We start from the raw sequence: 17,583 nt of genomic DNA on the forward strand, positions 1-17,583 counted from the left end.
TATATTGGCATTGAAAGCTTTATTTTTGAAAACTTTAAGCAGCAATACTGAATAAATAGACAGAATGATTGTTTTGTCATCTCCATACAACTGTTGGCCTTCATCCAAAACTTTAAAATACTGTAGCAAATAGAATAAACATGCACATTTCAATGTTCTAAAAAAAAAAACAACAAACCAAACAACCAAAAAAAAGGAGGTGTAATATAAAAGTAATACTTAGACACTTTTTTTTTTATAAAGTACAGACCAATAGAGACTATTTTCTGGAAAAAAATATCTGAATACAGTTTTGTTATTTACATGTATCATTAAGGCCCAATTCACTCAAGTTAATGCACATCAGGAATTTATATGCTTCAAGGTAACTCACTAAAAATTACAAGATCGGTGTTTCTTGATCATACTCATATGATCCCAGTTCACTAAAATAATGCAATACTCTCCACACTAAAAACAAGCCTGCCCCAAGAGGAGATGTTTATTTCACTAAAGGATCCCTCTTACCTCATATGTTTGCATATTGTTAATGCTAGTAGTGGTAGTTCTCATCTTCAAAAACTTCCTCTGAACTTGCCAGGGTTTAGAAAAGCAAGCAATCTCAAAGCTAACATACCATTTCCAGAAGCAATTCAGGCACTTGGGAACCTAAGTCCCACTAAAAGATACTGGGAGCTGACTTTTTAGAATGGGACTTGGTTTCTCCCTTGCTCAGGCATTCAGACTGTTCACCTTAGCCTTAACCTACTGGCTTTTCAGATGGTCTCCCCCCTCTTTTCCCCTAACAACATATCATCTCCATCCTCATGGATGAGAGAGGTAACACAGTTAATTTCCATTAGTAATAAATTACAGGAGTTCTCCATATAAATTCCCTGTGCACTTGAAAATAGTGCTTGTGTATTCAACTACTTAATGCAAGCAAAAAACCCCATTTTTATCATGCTGCCCAGTAAATAATATGGCACTTGATAAAATTACTATGTGTAGCTTCCTTTCTGCTAATGCCCTAGGAGGTTTGGAACACTTCTGAAAATGGACTTTTTGTACAGTTGTAAAGAAATAGTGAGTTTTCGCAGTTGATCCAAAGCAAAACTGTAAACGCCATAGTGTGAGGGATTTTTCTAACTGTTACACATGGGTCAATTCACATGGGCATGCCATTTCTTTTTGGTTTATTTACAGAGAGGGTCAAAATACTATGGAACTTCAGCCTGGGTGAAATTCAGTAAGCAAGAGGAGTATGGTGGCGGCAGGGGAATTTGTCAGTGTCTCACAACTGGCAGGTCTGGATAGCAAAGCCACTCCTTGGCCACAGGAGTGGCTGAAGCTGCAAACGTTTTTCAGTTCACCTTGACATATGCCAAAGCCCTGGCAAGAAGGGGCCACTCAGGGGTGCTGAAGTGATCACTCCTGAGCCAGCTCCAGGCTGGCTCCTGTGTCCAACAGCTGTTGCAGTCAGCAGGTGCTACTTTTTAACTCAAATGGCAAATTCTTCCCTTGATTCTATGACAAAGCTGTAATTTAAGCCCTCCAAAGCTGCTTTTACTCTTCCTTTTAATCCTTTTCCTCCTCCCTCTGTCTTACAGAATAACCTGGCAGAGAAAGAGAGCAGGTTTTACGATATAAGAGCCCAATTCAGCTCATACTGACATCTGTGGAAGATGGACCAGTCACAGAATATGACAAAATCATTAGCTGGGGTAAATATGCTGATCTGCCTTAAAAATACTTCATCTTAGGACAAGACTCTTTCCCCCCACCCCCATGCAGCATAATTTGGGCCAGACTTTGCAAGGTGCTGCGTGCCTCAGTTCTCTAACATCAAGAGGTGCTGAAGATGCAAGATATCTACTGGAGAGGGCCATTTCATTTCTGTAAATTGAACCCAGAATGTAAGGCATATATGCTCAAGTACCTTGGACAGATATTGTCCCCAGTCTATGTATATTTTACACTTTATATATATATATATATATATACACACATTCTTTTTTTTTTAATACAAATTTATGGGCACAGTAAACATGAGCACAGAATTGTGATAAACTAACAGTAAAATGGGTGAGCACTGCAAAGGTTCCTCAGGTAGGAATATCTTATTTTCCAGTTTACTCACAAGGGAAGATGAAAAAAAAAAAAAACAACTGATAAGTCAAACAGTAAAAATTCAGAGTCCATTTGGAAAGGTCCTTTATATATTCACAGCCTTATCTGTTGCTGTAAATCTAAATACAGCAGCATTTTTAGAATATATGATGCCATTAATAAGTGGAAAGGGAAAAATGCATTAAACACTCAAGAATCCTTCATCTTCTGTTATATCTTTTAAAACTTCCATTTGTCAAGAAGCTCCTTTTTTAGAAAAGGAGACTTAAATTAACATTTATCTGCACATCAGTGAATCAACACAAGAGGATGCTAGGAGTTAAGTATTTTTCTATGGCTAAAAGCTTGGAGTTTCCTAGCAGTGGTAAAATCCTGACCCTGCCAAGCAGGGCATCAGGAGCCCAAGTATTCAGCATTGCAGTGAGGGCATAGTGTCCCGACCTTGTGCCCAGGGGATCTCCAAGGTGAGGATGATGCTGTGAGTTGCTGTTAGAACCGGAAATCCAAACCAGGAAAGGCCTATCCCTCCCCTAACTCATCCATGAGGCCAGCCCCCAACATTTACAGTGTGTCCCACTGATGCCAGTCCCTTTCTCCATAAACCTGGTGTCCCCTGCAACAATCTCACTTCAAGGCCTGCAACCAATGAGCTATTTGGGAGCAGCTACTTTCTGCAGGAAACCCTTTTTGTCTAATTCTTTCTTAGCTTTGATTGCATTAGAGCAATATCAAGATGTGATAATGTTCTCTTTTCATATGTTTTGTGAAAAATGACCACCAAATGTGTGAATTTTCTGACTGGAGGCTTTACCTTCTCTAAGTGACTGTCTTTCAGAAGGACCAAATGTCTCTACCAGGGAGCTGAATGAAATCCTGGCCTCACTCCTGTCAATAAGAACTCTGCTATTGACTTCTTGGGACTCTGCCAGGTTTATTTCCTTCACAAAACTTGAGTGGATTCTGGAAGGTTGGAAGTGGATACTCATTTGTGTTGTGTCTTTCTTCCTCTCCAACAGCAAGATTTGTAACAAAACAAGAACACTGTAATGGCTAGTGGAAAAAATGAAGTACAAAATCACACACAGTGAAAGCCTCCTACTCTCTTTTGGGGTAAGATATATGAAGACAACTTCTTACATTGTTCTTTTCTCAAAAGGCATATACAATGTGGCAAAATATTTCAAATATACATTCTATATAATAAAATATCATCTAACTAGTGCATCCTCAATCATATGCTGGAAATGTTTTTACCAAGCCAAGGTTTAAAATCCATAAATCTTTTGAACACTAGGTGTTTCATTCAAGGCAGATACAACAGCAAGTAAATCCCACAAGCTCACTATTCAAGCCTTAAAAGGTAGCAATGGATGGAACATGACATATGATGACCCATGACAGAAATGAACAAAGTTAGTGGTGAGAAACCACTGCAATGGTTCAGCACCCCTCAGAACTCTGCATTGCAGGTTGCTGTACTTGATCAGATGGGGGATGTTGGTACACACAAATTAAAGTCACCTCGTCAGACTGACACACAGCCATGCGTGATAATTCACAAGTTAAAAATAAAAATATAAAAGGTCAACATTCACAGGTCCATTGATTAAAGGGAATAAATTAAACCTCAGGTAAGTTGCATACACTGTTTCCTTCACCCTCAGTCTTCCATTTATGACTATACAAGGAACAATACTTTCCCAAACACTTCTGAAGTGGCAAAAACAATGAAGATTTTTGCACTCAAGCTGTGTTGACAGCAAGGTCATCCTTGCCAGTTATGAATCGAGACAGTTCCTGTCTCTTTAGCATCAGTGCACAGGGTATGGCTCCAAGTGGTGTTGGAGGAAGAAGAAGAAGAAATAACACGGTGGTGTTAACAAAAAAACAAGACAAACTTCTTCCATTCATCACTGGCTGAATAAAATAAAGTGTATCTTGTTCAGGGTACCTTGCTAGGTCCTCTCTAGAAGAGGTACATACTGTCATACATAAATGCCCTCTGGGTTAAAACCAGATGACAGGGGGTTCTGTAGGATCCGAAGGTTACTGGGGAGTTGCCTCGATGAGCCAGGGCGCTTCAGTGACCCAGATTGAAAGGCTGGCTCTGCATGAGAAAAAGGGCAATTAGAAAAGTCATCAGCAGGGGTGCACCTCTCCCCCTCCTCCTGCTTAATGCAATACAGAAAAAACTAATTCCACATGTAACAAACTACTGAAGTGCCTGGCTAGGAAGTGAGGAGATCTAAGGTGCAACATTTCCTACTCACTTCATAAGAGAACGAAACCCACACAAAAGAATTACCCTCCCATGAGAAACATACACACAGACACATGCGCACACACACATACACACACACACACACGCACTTAAACGGGGACATGCAGAAAGAGCTTGAACGTGTAACATGACTCAAAGCTTCAGCTTCCTTCCCACTTAAAAGTTCCTACAGGCGCTGCATTTGAAGGCCTGGTTGTCTTTTCTTCTCTCCCCACCCCCTTGCCTCCCCAGTGCCTTTTGGTTATAAAGTTTTCTGAGCAGAGGGATAGACCCTGCACAGGAGAATGCCGAGACAGAGTGCTGGAAAAAGCACTCGACTGTGCTGGTGCTGCAGCTCTGACACGCATTCAAAACGCTCCCGTGGTTCTGCCCAGGAAATTCTCAATCCAGATGTGGGCACGTGCAGGCTGCGCTGATCTCACTGGGGGCAAAGGCAATTCGCACCCGCCGTAACAGCCATCTGTGCAGGACTTCTGCATGGCTGGCAGCCCAGCTGGATCGGCTCCTATTCCCGTGCAGCTGCTGTCGGGGGTTTCTTGGGATCCAGACACATTCCTTTTTCTGCGTTGACGACCCCCAACCAGAAGAGGAAAAACCCAGACGAACAGCAATGTCAGATGTACGATCACGTTCTCTGCTGGCAGCCAGCCATGGCGGCCCCGCTTGAAAGCTGCAGGCTTAATGCGTTGCTGATGGGACAAACGCATGCTCGGGCACAGTGGGAGAGAAGTTCTCCACATACTGCTCTTTATTTAGAGCCTGCTAAACCCTTGGAATGAAAAGAAGTACCCGACAATGGGCTCTCATAGTGTTTTGCTAGTGTCTTCACTAAGGGAGCATTCACTTCGTGTAGGAGTGTCAGCATTAAAGTAAATGCGGCAGTAAAGGCACTGCCTGCCCCTTCTCCCTCCTTCCCTCCCTCCCAAAGCATTCGGAGGGCTGCACCTCTTTCGAGCTCCACATGTGGGGCTTCCACCTCCACGGGGTCTGCCGGCAACACGGTCACCTTGGTTCCCGTTTGCTGGATGAACTGCTGCAGGTTCACCTGGCGCAGCTCCTTGGTCAGTTGTTCCAGTTCTTGTTCCCTATCCTGCCAGAAAACAGAAAATATCTGCTGAGCAAATAAAGCAGCATTTCATGACCATACAGCTGCTCTTCTTGATGAGAAAGCCTCCAATTTTTAAAGCTCAAGTGAAAATTGATGAGTTGAAAGGTATTTTAATCTTGTAATTTAAAAAGCCAGTCAACACTCGCTAGCACTTAAGAATCACAGAATCAATTAAGTTGGAAAAGACCTCTAAGATCATTAAGTCCAACCCATGACCCTAACTGGGTTTTTCTTAAGGTATTTTATTTTTATATTGCTTCTTGGATGACTAGCAGCTGTTTCTCATACCACCTGAGAAAAACTTTGGCACATCAGCAAACAAAGGTAATAGTGTGAATGCTGAAATACTAATCAACTGAGCAGCAGTCTGGCACCAAGCCTTACTTCTTCCTGAAGTGTCCAGCACGACTTGGACAGCTCATTTAATTCTTCTGATCTTAGATGGAGTAAAATTATTTTCTCTTCTTGTTCTTTGCATTTTCTATTTAAACTTTTTGGGCCAGAGCCTTCTCACTTTGCAAGGGTTTTGTGCAATGAAGCCAAAGCCTGACTGGTTGCCCACCCCTTCAAAGCACAGATGATCATTTAGGATCTTTTTCTGTACTTCTGTCATGATATGCAAAACTTACAGCTCTGATAATTACAGCTCTTGGACTATTATTATTCCCACACACAGAGGTTGAGCTGCTTTAACTTCAGGTATGCAATAAAATATTTGTCTATTTCCTCCCTCTCAAAGCTCCATAACGCAGAGCTCAGTTTATTTTCTTGTGGACTTCCAGATTTGTGCACCTTTAGGTCTTCTAAAGAAGACATCTGGAAGATCTGAATTGAATGGGAACTTTCCCAAGAAAACAGACTATGAAAAGAACCAAGCCAGAAATATTTTGAACTCCATCATAGCCTCAGTAAATGTGACTGAGGGTAGACAAAACACATAAAGAGGACTTGAAGCTTTCCATCAGTGCAAATCCTTAAGTGTAGCATGTCTGGAAACTTAGCATAGATAATAATGGCCAAAACTGCTTACAGTTTTCATCCATATTGCTCTGGATGAAAAGATTACTTCCCCCCCCCCCCCCCCCATCATCTAGGAAAACCAGCTCATACTGACATGGTTCTAAGGCAGGAATAAGGATACAAAATCCCTATCCATATTCACAGTGGAATCACCTTATTACCACTGCAGCACTGCAGAATAACTGTGAATCCTAGGAATCAGCAAGGACCACAACTCCAACTGATGTGTGCTGCCTTAAGACTACCTTACGTGGCACATAAAAATCCCAGGAGCTCCAATCTTTCCTCCACCTCAACCAGCTAGCAGTGGACTTCCTTTATTCTTTCATGCTCTATCAAGTTTCAGGTGATATCATTAACTTTAGCAAGGAAACAGGGACTGGATTATCTTTTGACACATATGCCACCAATGCCTGAGGTGTAGAGAAAATAAAATCCTGAACATCAGCCAGTCAGCCAGGAAAAGAGGGATGCTGTTCTTTAAAACCAAAGCCCTGTAAGGCTGCAGGTACTTTACTTTAGCTCTGTACCTTTCCAGGTGCTGCTTTTGGACTGTTCTTTGTAATTCATCTCTTTTGGTGGCAGACAAACCTAGCAAAGATCAGAAGTTTATCCTCAGAAAAGGCTATGATGGTGCAAATTACTGCTTTTCTTCTCAGACAGTTTGAATGAGCAAGTTAAACACAGGTGAAATAAAAACTGTCTGCTCTCCAGAAAAACCCCACAAGCTGAAACGTGATTTGAAAACGAAAGCAACATATTCTGCCTTTTACCCTGATTCACTTTGAAAACTTTTTTGTGTTGTCTTTCATAGGCTTCAGATTTGTATTAGAGAAATTAGTCACAGTCTTTGACTTTCTCTAGCTATGGATAAAATGACAATCTTACCTGTAATCGCTTGGTAGCTTGGCCCAAAGACCTTTCTACTGCTTTAATGCCATTTTCCAATCTCAGACTCTGCTGGCCCTGAATATCAATTTCTCCCTTCACCTTCTCAATCTTTTCCTTGACCTCTTCTTCATTCACCTGGGACTCTTGAACTTCTCGCTGCAGCTTCTCTGCTTCAAGGCCACTCTCCATGTTATGGATCTGAGACACATAGTCCTTGAGCTTACTCTCACACTCCAGGATCCTCTGCCTCATCTCCTGCAGCTGCTCCATCAGCTGCTTTTCATTCTCTTGTTCAATCTGCAGCTCGTTTTCCCAGAACTCTTCCTCTTCAATCTCCACTTCATTCCGTTTGATCTTCTGCTCCAGTTTGAGGATTTCTTCTTCCAGGCTGGCATTGTACTTTTGCTCCCAGTAGCGGATCTCTGCTTCATTGGATTCCAGCTGCTTCTCGATGCACTGAAGCTTCTCCGTCTGGAGGTGGATCAGTTTCTTCAACTCGTCCGCTGTTGTTTTACAGTTGTTGAGCACCTTTTGCTTGAACTCTGATTCCTTGCTCTTCCCGAAGATGTCCATTAGCCCCTTCGCGCCGCCAGTGAAGGTAAGGGATTTCCTTTTCGGCTCCCTTCTCTTCATGGCCTTGTCCACGGGCTGCCTCAGCTTGGCCAGGGGCGGCAAGCTCTGCCGGTACAGAGTCCTCTCGGGGATGCGTGCCACGCTGTCCGACGTGGGCCGCTCGCTCAGGGAGGGCCCGGTGCGCCGCAGGATCAGCTGCACGTCGCTGGCGTACTGTCCCCACTTGTTGAGGGACACGATGGGGTTCTCGTGCGGCGCCAGGTGCCGCTCCGTGTCCCGCCACTTCTCGATCAGCGTGTAGCGCCCGGTGCGCCCTGCAAGGGAGCACAGCGTCAGCACGGCCGCGGGGGGGCGCCACCGCTCCGCCCGTGAGGGACGGCAGCGGGCTTAGGGGACAGGACGCTCCCGTCCCTCACGGGCTGTTTCAGCGCACCTGCCCCTGTCGCAGCACACGCTGCCCGCACATCACCGAGTTCGCCTCTAAACCCTCCCCGCGCAGGGCGGGAGCGGCAGCAGCGAAGGATTGACACGGTGAGAACCGCGGAACTGCACAATCCCGGAGCTGCCGGCAGGCTGGGACGGACTGGGATTCATGGAATCGCACTCACAATGGTTTGGGTTGGAATGGACCTAAAGATCAGGCAGTTCCATCCCCCTGGGACACGTTCTGCTATCCCAGCTTGCTCAGAGCCACATCCAGCCTGGCCTTGGACACTGCCAGGGATCCAGGGGCAGCCACAGCTTCTCTGGGCAACCTGTACCAGGGCCTCACCACCCTCACAGGGAAGAATAAAGCAAGTGACCCAGCAGCGTTGGTAACTACCACGTATATACACCCCGTGAGAACCTCTAGGCCAAGAAAACAAGAATAGGCCCAGATTGTTCATGCAGCCACAAAGAAATATCAAATGTGGAAGCAGTGTGTGTGCTGTTAAACCTCCATGAATCAGAGGCAGCTGTTAATGACTGACAGAGCCTCAGCTCCCCTGTTCATGCCCTCCAGTTTGTTCAGACACTGATCCAGCCTGGGCCACAGCCTGTGATGCCCATGGCAGTACTGCTGCTGTGACAAACCTTCAATGAGGAGCACACAGGGACAAGAGCAGCAGAGGCTGCCTGAACAGTGAATGAGCAATCGAGTTCCCTGCACAATGTTGTCATCTGTAGCAGCAGCTCCCACATCCCCAGTGGGATCCCAGCCTTCATGAAGAAGTTTGAGTCTAAGTGCTGAGTTTTTCTAAACGCTCCATTGACAATACAACTTATGTTCGTGGCTTCATCTGGGTTCTTACCAAACACACTTAGATCGGCAGTCTTCCTCCTCCAACACCACTTATGGGATATTTTTCTAAGCACTCTCACTTCTCTGAAATATAGCATTCTCCCTCTCCAGAAGAGTTTCCCCTGTCAAAGTAACCTCATTTAAAAGCCACAGCATTATTTAGAACAAGATAGGAAAGATCAACTGCTTTTAAAGCATTTTATGCTAATGAATTTCTGATCAGCTCCACAATTGCCATTAACCTTAAAACCATCATTAGCTACTTTAATGCATTACCTACATTCATTTTCATGAGAAATGATCATTCAAATGATTTATTTCAGCACATAAAAGCCTGAAATACCTGTCATATATGCAACTACAGAGTGGAGGAGTCAGAAGAAATGTAGTTATCAGTGGTAATGCACTGGATGTGTTCTCTTACCTGATACTACCTGCCCAATCATCACACTTTTCTCAAAATGACAAAAATATCCTAATCTCAGGCTGGAGATCTACCCCGACCTCCAGTCACAACACTCACATGGACTCCTCATTTCAGATTTGTGGGAAATAAGCTGCACTGTGGTGATTAACACACTGTGCACCCCTCTAAAATCAAACACTGCCTTCTGAAGAGCTTCCCAAGCTATAACTACTGCATTGGAAATGTTCTTCTCCTCTCACTTTCTCACAATTAGATCCCAAAGCAAAGAATAAGAAAAAACTGTCTGCAGAGGCAGCACCTGGCGAACAGGCGATTTTGGCTCATGGCTCATCCCACGGGGATTGGCTGACCCAGTCAGAAACCAAAATGTCTGTGTTTACTTCTAAGTTAGGACTGAGGGCTGAAAGATTTGGCTGATGGAAGTCAGCAAAAAAGGCAGGCAGTACAAGAAGAGGAATCCACCACCCCAAATGCCATATAAATAAATGACTGGGTAGGGACTGAGGAAAAAAAGTGGGAAAAAGCCCCAAACCTATCAGCATACTAACATGCTTGGCTCAGAAAGAGATTTAAGGCTTATTCTAAAAAAGTTCTTCAAAATCAAGTTTATAAAGGTATATGGTGTAAAGTGAGTGATTTTTGCTAACTCACAATCTTGCTAATTGATTCATGAAGATTTAGAGTTCGTAGTAGGCATTGGTGTTGTTACAGGAAAAATAAACCTACTATTGTTTGCCATAGCATACGGACAATAAATCCTGGAGAAGAAAACTTTAGTGACAACATACCCCAGGACAAAAGCTGCACTTCACTGCTCTGTTTTGCTCATCTTAGAAGTTTCCAGCTTGTAATCATGGTGGTGGTACTAATGTGCATGTTGTGTCAGAAACAGGTTCAAAGAAGTCCTGAAATTGCAAACTAGAGTAGGTACCACTAGGGGAGCAGAGTGCAGTTTCTATTCACTATGCTATTAAATTCATTACTTAAAAGAAATGTAACAGGAGACCAAAAAGAAGAAAAAAAAAAAAAAAAAAAAGAAAGAAGAGGGGGGAGGAGAATAGAACTCTAACAACCTTGACCAAAAGTGAATTAAAGAATTAAGCACAGACTTGCCAAGAACTATTTTCATCTTAGCTTAGGGTTCCAAATCAACATGCAGCCCTAAATAATGAACTCGGCACTCAAGATCCACATAAAAGAAAGTGTTTTGTACAAGTAATACTTGCACAGTTCAACAACTACACCTGGAGCTCAGGACTGCTCTAAAACAAAGCTGTTCTCTTGCGAGATCATTACCCAGGTCTGGTGCTCAGCCTGTGCATGACGCAGATTAACAATACCCAGACAACCACAACTGTGATGTTTGCCTGCATTAGAGGGGATTAATTCACAAATGAAAGGGCGAATGAGTTAATTCAGAACTAATGACAGAGTATTTCAGAACACAGGCGTCCCTGTAGCAAACTCCTGGTTTTGATGTGCAGCCACCACTGACAAAGAGAAAGCAGCTTGCCCGGGTTGTTGATGAGGAACAGTTTGACACCTGCATGCTGCTTCTTGCCCTGTGTGTTTGTCCACAAGCTTCTGGACACAAAAAGCACCTGGCAGAACTCAGTCCACCCTCATTCATGCAAACTTAGTATTTTAAAAATTAAGTTACAGTCGCATTCAGGTAATGGCCATGTATCAGCAATGCACAGCATTCCTCAAATTACAGTGTGTTTCTCCAGCTGAATATTATATTGAATCCCACCCAGAATTTTGCAGTATCTCCAGGGAAGGTTCAGTCACCAGTTCAGCAGTGAATCCCCCTAAAACTTCTGAAATAAAATTTTGCTTTAACTGCAACTAGAACATATTACACTTTTTTTTTTTTGATACTTCTATCAAAGCCTTGTATTGATGGGAATGGTAGAGAAAACCATCCAGACAGGCTCAAAAAAGCACAAGTAGTGCTGTGTTCCGTAGTTTCCTCTTCAGAAAACAGGAATTCAAAGGCTGGAAAAAGCACGGAACTTCTGCACCCTATTTCAGGTCCAGCTACTTCATGGGCAGCAGGGGAAAGGTGGTTCTGCCTCACTCTGCTGAGACTCCCCTGCAGGGCTGCATCCAGCTCTGGGATCCCAGCACAGGAAGGACCAGGAGCTGCTGGAGCCAGGCCAGAGCAGGGACACCAAGGGGATCAGAGGGATGGAGCAGCTCTGCTGGGAGGAAAGACTTAGGGAATTGGGATTGTTCAGCCTGGAGAAGAGAAAGCTCCAGGGTGACCTCACTTTTGCCTTCAGTGCCTGAAGGGAGCCCACAGGAAAGATGGAGAGAGACTCTTGACAGGGGCCTGGAGTGACAGGACAAGGGGCAATGGCTTCCCACTGACAGAGAAGAGGTTTAGATTGGGTATATGGAATAAATTGCTCCCTGTGAGGGTACTGAGGCCCTGGCACAGGTTGCCCAGAGAAGCTGTGGCTGCCCCTGGATCCCTGGCAGTGTCCAAGTCCAGGCAGGGCTTGGAGCAACATGGGATAGTGGAAGTTGTCCCTGCCCATGTCAGGGGGGACGACAGGATGATCCCCCAGGGGATTCCAACCCCGCCATCCAGGACGGGATGATCTTTATGGTCTCTTCCAACCCTGGCCATTCTGTGATTCTGTGATTACTACATGGTCCCCAGAATGGCGACGCTACATGTACCATGTGATATTGCCATCTTAAAACAATCACCAAGAACTTGTATCTGTTTTGCCGACAGCAAATGGCAAGCAATAACAGAAGCAGATACATATATACATCCCTAAAGCACATTGCATCTGTACAAAAGGCAGTGTCAATGTTAATAGTTTAAGTTTCTACCTATAGCTCCCTAAGAACACAAACTTATCACAGGTTCTTATACAGGCACACCTTCAAAAGAATAATCTATTTCAAAATTGAGAGAGACCTCAGGAAATGAAACAGACTCCAGAATGCTGATGTTCTGACACCCTGCAAATAGCTCTCATGAGTGGTTTGAACCTGGATTTCCTAGGACATTAAATGGCAAACTGCACTCAGTGTCCTAGATCTGGCTCTGCTGCACAGCCAAACACAAGCTCTGGACCCAAGTGCCCATGCCATGTGCCCAGCCACTGCAGTCTTAGCATGGGATTGATATAATTGATGTGATTTGCTAATTTAAACACAGATTCCATCACAATGAACAGTGATTAAACTAATGAAATATAGGTACAAGGTAATGAACATTTTTTAGACACTCAAGAGGCAGATTTTTGAATTATACTCAATGAAGGTAGTAGGACAACATTACTCACTTCAAGCTCCTCTATATGCTTAAATATTTGCAGCTGACACAGTAGACAGAGCATCCATTTCTGCTGCCAAAAGTGAAAATGAAACTCCAAAGGAAAGCAGCAGTAGCAACACTCCTGGCAGGACTGTAACCTGAGAGGTAATCAATTCCCTTTTTCAGGACAGAAATGATTCATCCCATTAATCCCACCCAAAAGTCCATCATCCTCTACAAGCAAAGTATTTCAGACACCGCATTTATTTTGCTGTGGAGGTAGTATTATACGCCATGAAAAAATGTATCTGTGCCTTATCTTTCCTATCAGGCTACAAATGTTTATGCCAAGCACCAAGCAAGATCAACCTTTCCATTAAGCGTCTCCCATGTTTCAGAGCCAGGACCTACAGCAGTGAGTCAGTGCAAGCAGGTAACATGTTTCAGAGCCAGGACCTACAGCAGTGAGTCAGTGCAAGCAGGTAACTTATTGCCCTGGTCTCACATCATTTCTGGGAAAAGTGGTGGGATGAGCAGTCTTAAACATGAGGGTATCTCTCCTTCCCTAGAAAAGGGGTTGGGGGTGGGCAGGAGCAGGTCTTTGTCACCAGAGGTCGTAGAATCATTTAGGCTGGAAAAGACTGCCAAGATCATTGAGCCCAAGCTGTGCCCACTGCCCACATTGCCACCCAGCCCATAGCACTGAGTGCCACATCCAGTCATTCCCTGGACACCTCCAGGGATGGGGACTCCAAACCTCCCTGAGGAGTCCCTTCCAATGCTTAACAACCTTTTCCATGAAGAAATTCCTGCTGATGTCCAACCCGAACCTTCCTTAGCACAGCTTGAGGCCATTCCCTCTTGTCCTGTCCGTTGTTCCCTGGGAGCAGAGCCTGACTTCCTGGCTGCTCCCTCCTGTCAGGAACCTGTGGAGAACCAGAAGGCTCCCCCTGAACCTCCTTCTCTCTAGGCTGAGCCCTCATAGCTCCTTCAGCTGCTCATCACAGGACTTGCTCCCAAACACTTCAAATGCAGTCTTGCTCCCAGTTTCTCCTCTGTCCCTAAGACTACCAGGATGCAATCAGTGCAATAGAAGTTCCCTGGCAGACACATTCCTAGCTCCCATTTTCCCCAGTGGTCCCATCACCTCTGCTGCACAGCAGCTGTGCCAAGAGTCTTTCCTGCAAAGTAGCAGTCTGGACAGTCTTGGGAAAAAAAAGGTAAAAAAGAAAATGGTCACCTAAGAGAGAAGTTTTAAGACAGCCATGCTAAAAGAGAAGTTGCACTAGTCTCAGTCTTGAGCTGAATCTGAATGAGCACCCCAGACTTACCACAGTGCATAATAAGTGCATAATAAGAATAAGAATAAAGACACTGTCACCTGCCTGCACACAGGTCTCCATGGAGGTAAAGCCAGACCTGCCAACACTTGACTCAAGAAAAATCCAGACTTCCCAGAGCACTGAAAAATGCATGTGGATACAACTTTCTGACCCACTTGGTTTCCCAGAGACAGCCTTCCAGCCCTAGGCTGTCTTCCTTAACAAGGCAATGCAAAGAAAAAGTAATTGCATGTGGGTAAAATCTTCTAAGAACTCGTAATATGTGGAACATGTGGGTGAAAATGCTCTGCCTTACCAAAGGGACAACAGCATTAACTCCTGAATCTTTAACAGCTCTGACAGAAAAGTAATTGCCAGCAATTTTAATCAATCCAGGATTATTTGAACTCAGTATCTTTGAAATATGAAGCTGACATTTCATTCATTATGTGATACTTAAGTTAACATCCATAGCAATTTTAAAAAAATACCATTCTGGCTACCTAAAACTCATTAAATACCTAAGATTAAGAGGAAAGAAAACCCCCTTCAAAATAGAGGTTAGGGTTTGCAATACTCAGATTTCTTAACTCATGCTATATTTTGCAACTACAGGTATGAAATACAATAGAAAATAAAGAGTGAGAGGAGTCCAGTCCTACGAAGAAATATCCACAGAGATATACAGGCTCCACAGAAGGTCTGCTGATTTCTCCAGGCACAGCCATCTCTCCATGTCTTTACTAGGACTGAAGTCTTAGTTCATTACCATTATCCTTGCTCTCAAAAAAAAAGGGTATGCAGGAGTTTTATCACAACCCGACAGAACAAAGCTCTCAGTCATCACTTCATACTTTCAACTGCCTTTTTTCCAAGCACCCTGAGGTACCACACTTATTTTAGAGCTGTGTCCTAAATAGGTGAAACAATGGGGAAGTTTGGCTGAGGTCACACAGCAACACACGGCAAAGCACATATAGCAGCCCAGGTCCCTCTTGGTGAGGTTACTGTCACCAGATTTCTGAACCAGAAAATTTATATGATCACACTATGGGATCATAACAAAATTTCTTGTACTTATTATCCGTCTTAATGCTGCTATTTGAAGAGGCAGAGAATGAAATATTGGGGTTGAAAAAACACATATTCTAAGCAGATCCTTAGCAGGAACACCTCCCACTATCCCAGGTGGTTCAGAGCCCTGTCCAATCTGGCCTCGAACAGTTCCAGGGATGGGGCAGCCACTGCTTCTCTTGAGCAACCTGTGCCAGGGCCTCCCCACCCTCACACGGGAGATTTTCTTCCTCATATCCAATCTAAACTTGCTCTGTCAGTGTGAAGCCATTCCCCCTTGTCCTGTCACTATACAGTTTTGTAAAATAAGTTATTTGATCTTTCCGAATACAACTCTGGCTGAGCCCTACAATGCTGGAACACGTGTTAGAGACAGCACTGACATTTTTATAAATTTTTATAAATACACTCCATTTATCTTTGAGGAAAAATACTCAACTGGAAGGAAAAAAAGAACCCTGATGGCTACATTTGTTTAATTTTAAAAAGAGACAGCTGTACTTCTTGTTCAGTGAAGTGCCGCTCATGATTCTCCAGCCAGAAGCACCAAAATCCACAGCACTGTTTAAAGCAAGTCTGCCAATTTAATTATTTGCCACAGAAAATTACAGGGTGGAGGGCAGAAGGTTTCTTTTGGTAAGAAATTCAAGCAAGCTTCATGTCTCTGGACTGAAATATCTGCTTTCTAGGAAACAAACATTCTGAGCAGAGGAGATGCATTCTAGGCTTCAAGGGTTAAAAAAAAAATCACAACAAATGCAATAAAAATCCTGCATTTTTATTTTAAAAATCCTGGAAGTGGAAGAGCAGTGCTTCTGAAGGAAACAGGACAAGTGTATTTGTGACTGCACTATTTGTCACCACATTCCTTTGGAAGATTTTTTATTTTTTGTGTTTGAATGGAAAACAACCAGTAAAAGCCAATTTAAAAAAAAAATCTATAGTTAAACTCCATTTGCCTGTTTGACTCACTTTTTTAGGATACACCTGCTTTCCCCCTCACTATTACAATGACTTTTTGAGAGGAGTCACTATGCTCACACACATTCAAAACAGACCTTTGGCTGGATTTATCAATCATCTCATCACACACAAAGTTTAAAAGTATCAATAACTCTCTTTTTACTTTTTTTCAGTTGTCCAAATTATGAAGAGGAATCAAAATGACCAAGCAATATTTATATGAAGCCATTCTGGTTTTCACAGAATGCACAGAAAACTTCGCAGAGAATGGGCTGTCAAATGCACATTTTTAAAAGAGACAAGGATGAACCTTGGAAAAGCTCATTTCTCCTGGCAAAAATATTTTTAAAACAAGACTCATGGTTCTCTATTTAAACTGTGTGCTGAGGTGTATTTCTGTTTTGGTGAGGGCTTTGTTTCTCATGAATAATCAATCTCTTCTATTATTTGTATTAAAAAGCCAAATCTTTGTCACTTGCAAACAGTTTGAGTTAAAAAGAAAATAAAGCAGACCCAGATAAAACTCATAAAATGCAGTATCAAGTGTTCTTTAAGATTCCAGTGAGAGATGATTTCACTCTCTGGAAACTTGTAACTGAATAGTTTTATATCTGTCCTGAACAGAATTCCAGCAACCCACCCTCCAGCTAAGGCAATTCCAACTCCTTCTAAGTTACAGATACAGACAATTTTGGTATCCAAAGTTATATCCAACTGATACTATTCTCTCTTGTATTCAATAAATTACATACACATTGTTGAAAATAAGCTTTGTTGGGGCACCAAATGAGACAACTCCCTTTTTTTTTCTTTTGTTTTAAACAGTGAGGGGGCATTTGAGACTGACATTTAACTTCAATCCAAACAGAAATTAAAAAAAAACCCAAAAACAAAAAACCAAAAAACAAACCCAGAACCAACCAAAAACCCCTAAAGTTCTTACTTTGGGTAGTCATTTCCTGTTCTGTAGTGATCAAGAGATGGACAGCAGGGGAAAGGGAAGGAGCTCACAGTGCAAGAACAGGTAACACAAATGTTATTTGTCAGGAGTACAGCCCCAGAGAGAGACTTTTTACTGGAAGAGCTCCAGTTTCTAAGGAGTCAAGGAGTATTAGCCAGGCAAGTTTAGTGACAGAATGCCATGGCCAAAGGATTAGCCACTGGATATGAAACAGAACCTCTTATAAAGGCTCATAGCCCAGTATAACTTGATTTTTAAAAATGCTAAAATAGCCCCAGAACATAAAAAAAGAAAA

The 17,583-nt window shown here is 43.2% G+C and overlaps 1 protein-coding gene across 2 annotated transcripts in view; it reads right to left on the reverse strand.

Annotated features, from left to right (window-relative positions):
- The window catches only part of RASSF8 (Ras association domain family member 8), a 73,227-nt gene continuing 55,644 nt past the window's right edge, over positions 1-17,583 (reverse strand). For both annotated transcript variants that reach the window (XM_038153558.1, XM_038153559.1), the window contains 3 exons: positions 7,407-8,296; positions 5,336-5,480; positions 1-4,216 (listed from right to left, as the gene is read on the reverse strand). In XM_038153558.1, coding sequence (XP_038009486.1) covers positions 4,095-4,216; positions 5,336-5,480; positions 7,407-8,296 — 1,157 coding nt within the window. In that variant the 3' untranslated portion in view covers positions 1-4,094. The remainder of the gene's footprint in view (positions 4,217-5,335; positions 5,481-7,406; positions 8,297-17,583) is intronic.

Source organism: Motacilla alba, chromosome 1A, assembly GCF_015832195.1.
Source record: "Motacilla alba alba isolate MOTALB_02 chromosome 1A, Motacilla_alba_V1.0_pri, whole genome shotgun sequence".
Classification (NCBI taxonomy): Eukaryota; Metazoa; Chordata; class Aves; order Passeriformes; family Motacillidae; genus Motacilla; species Motacilla alba.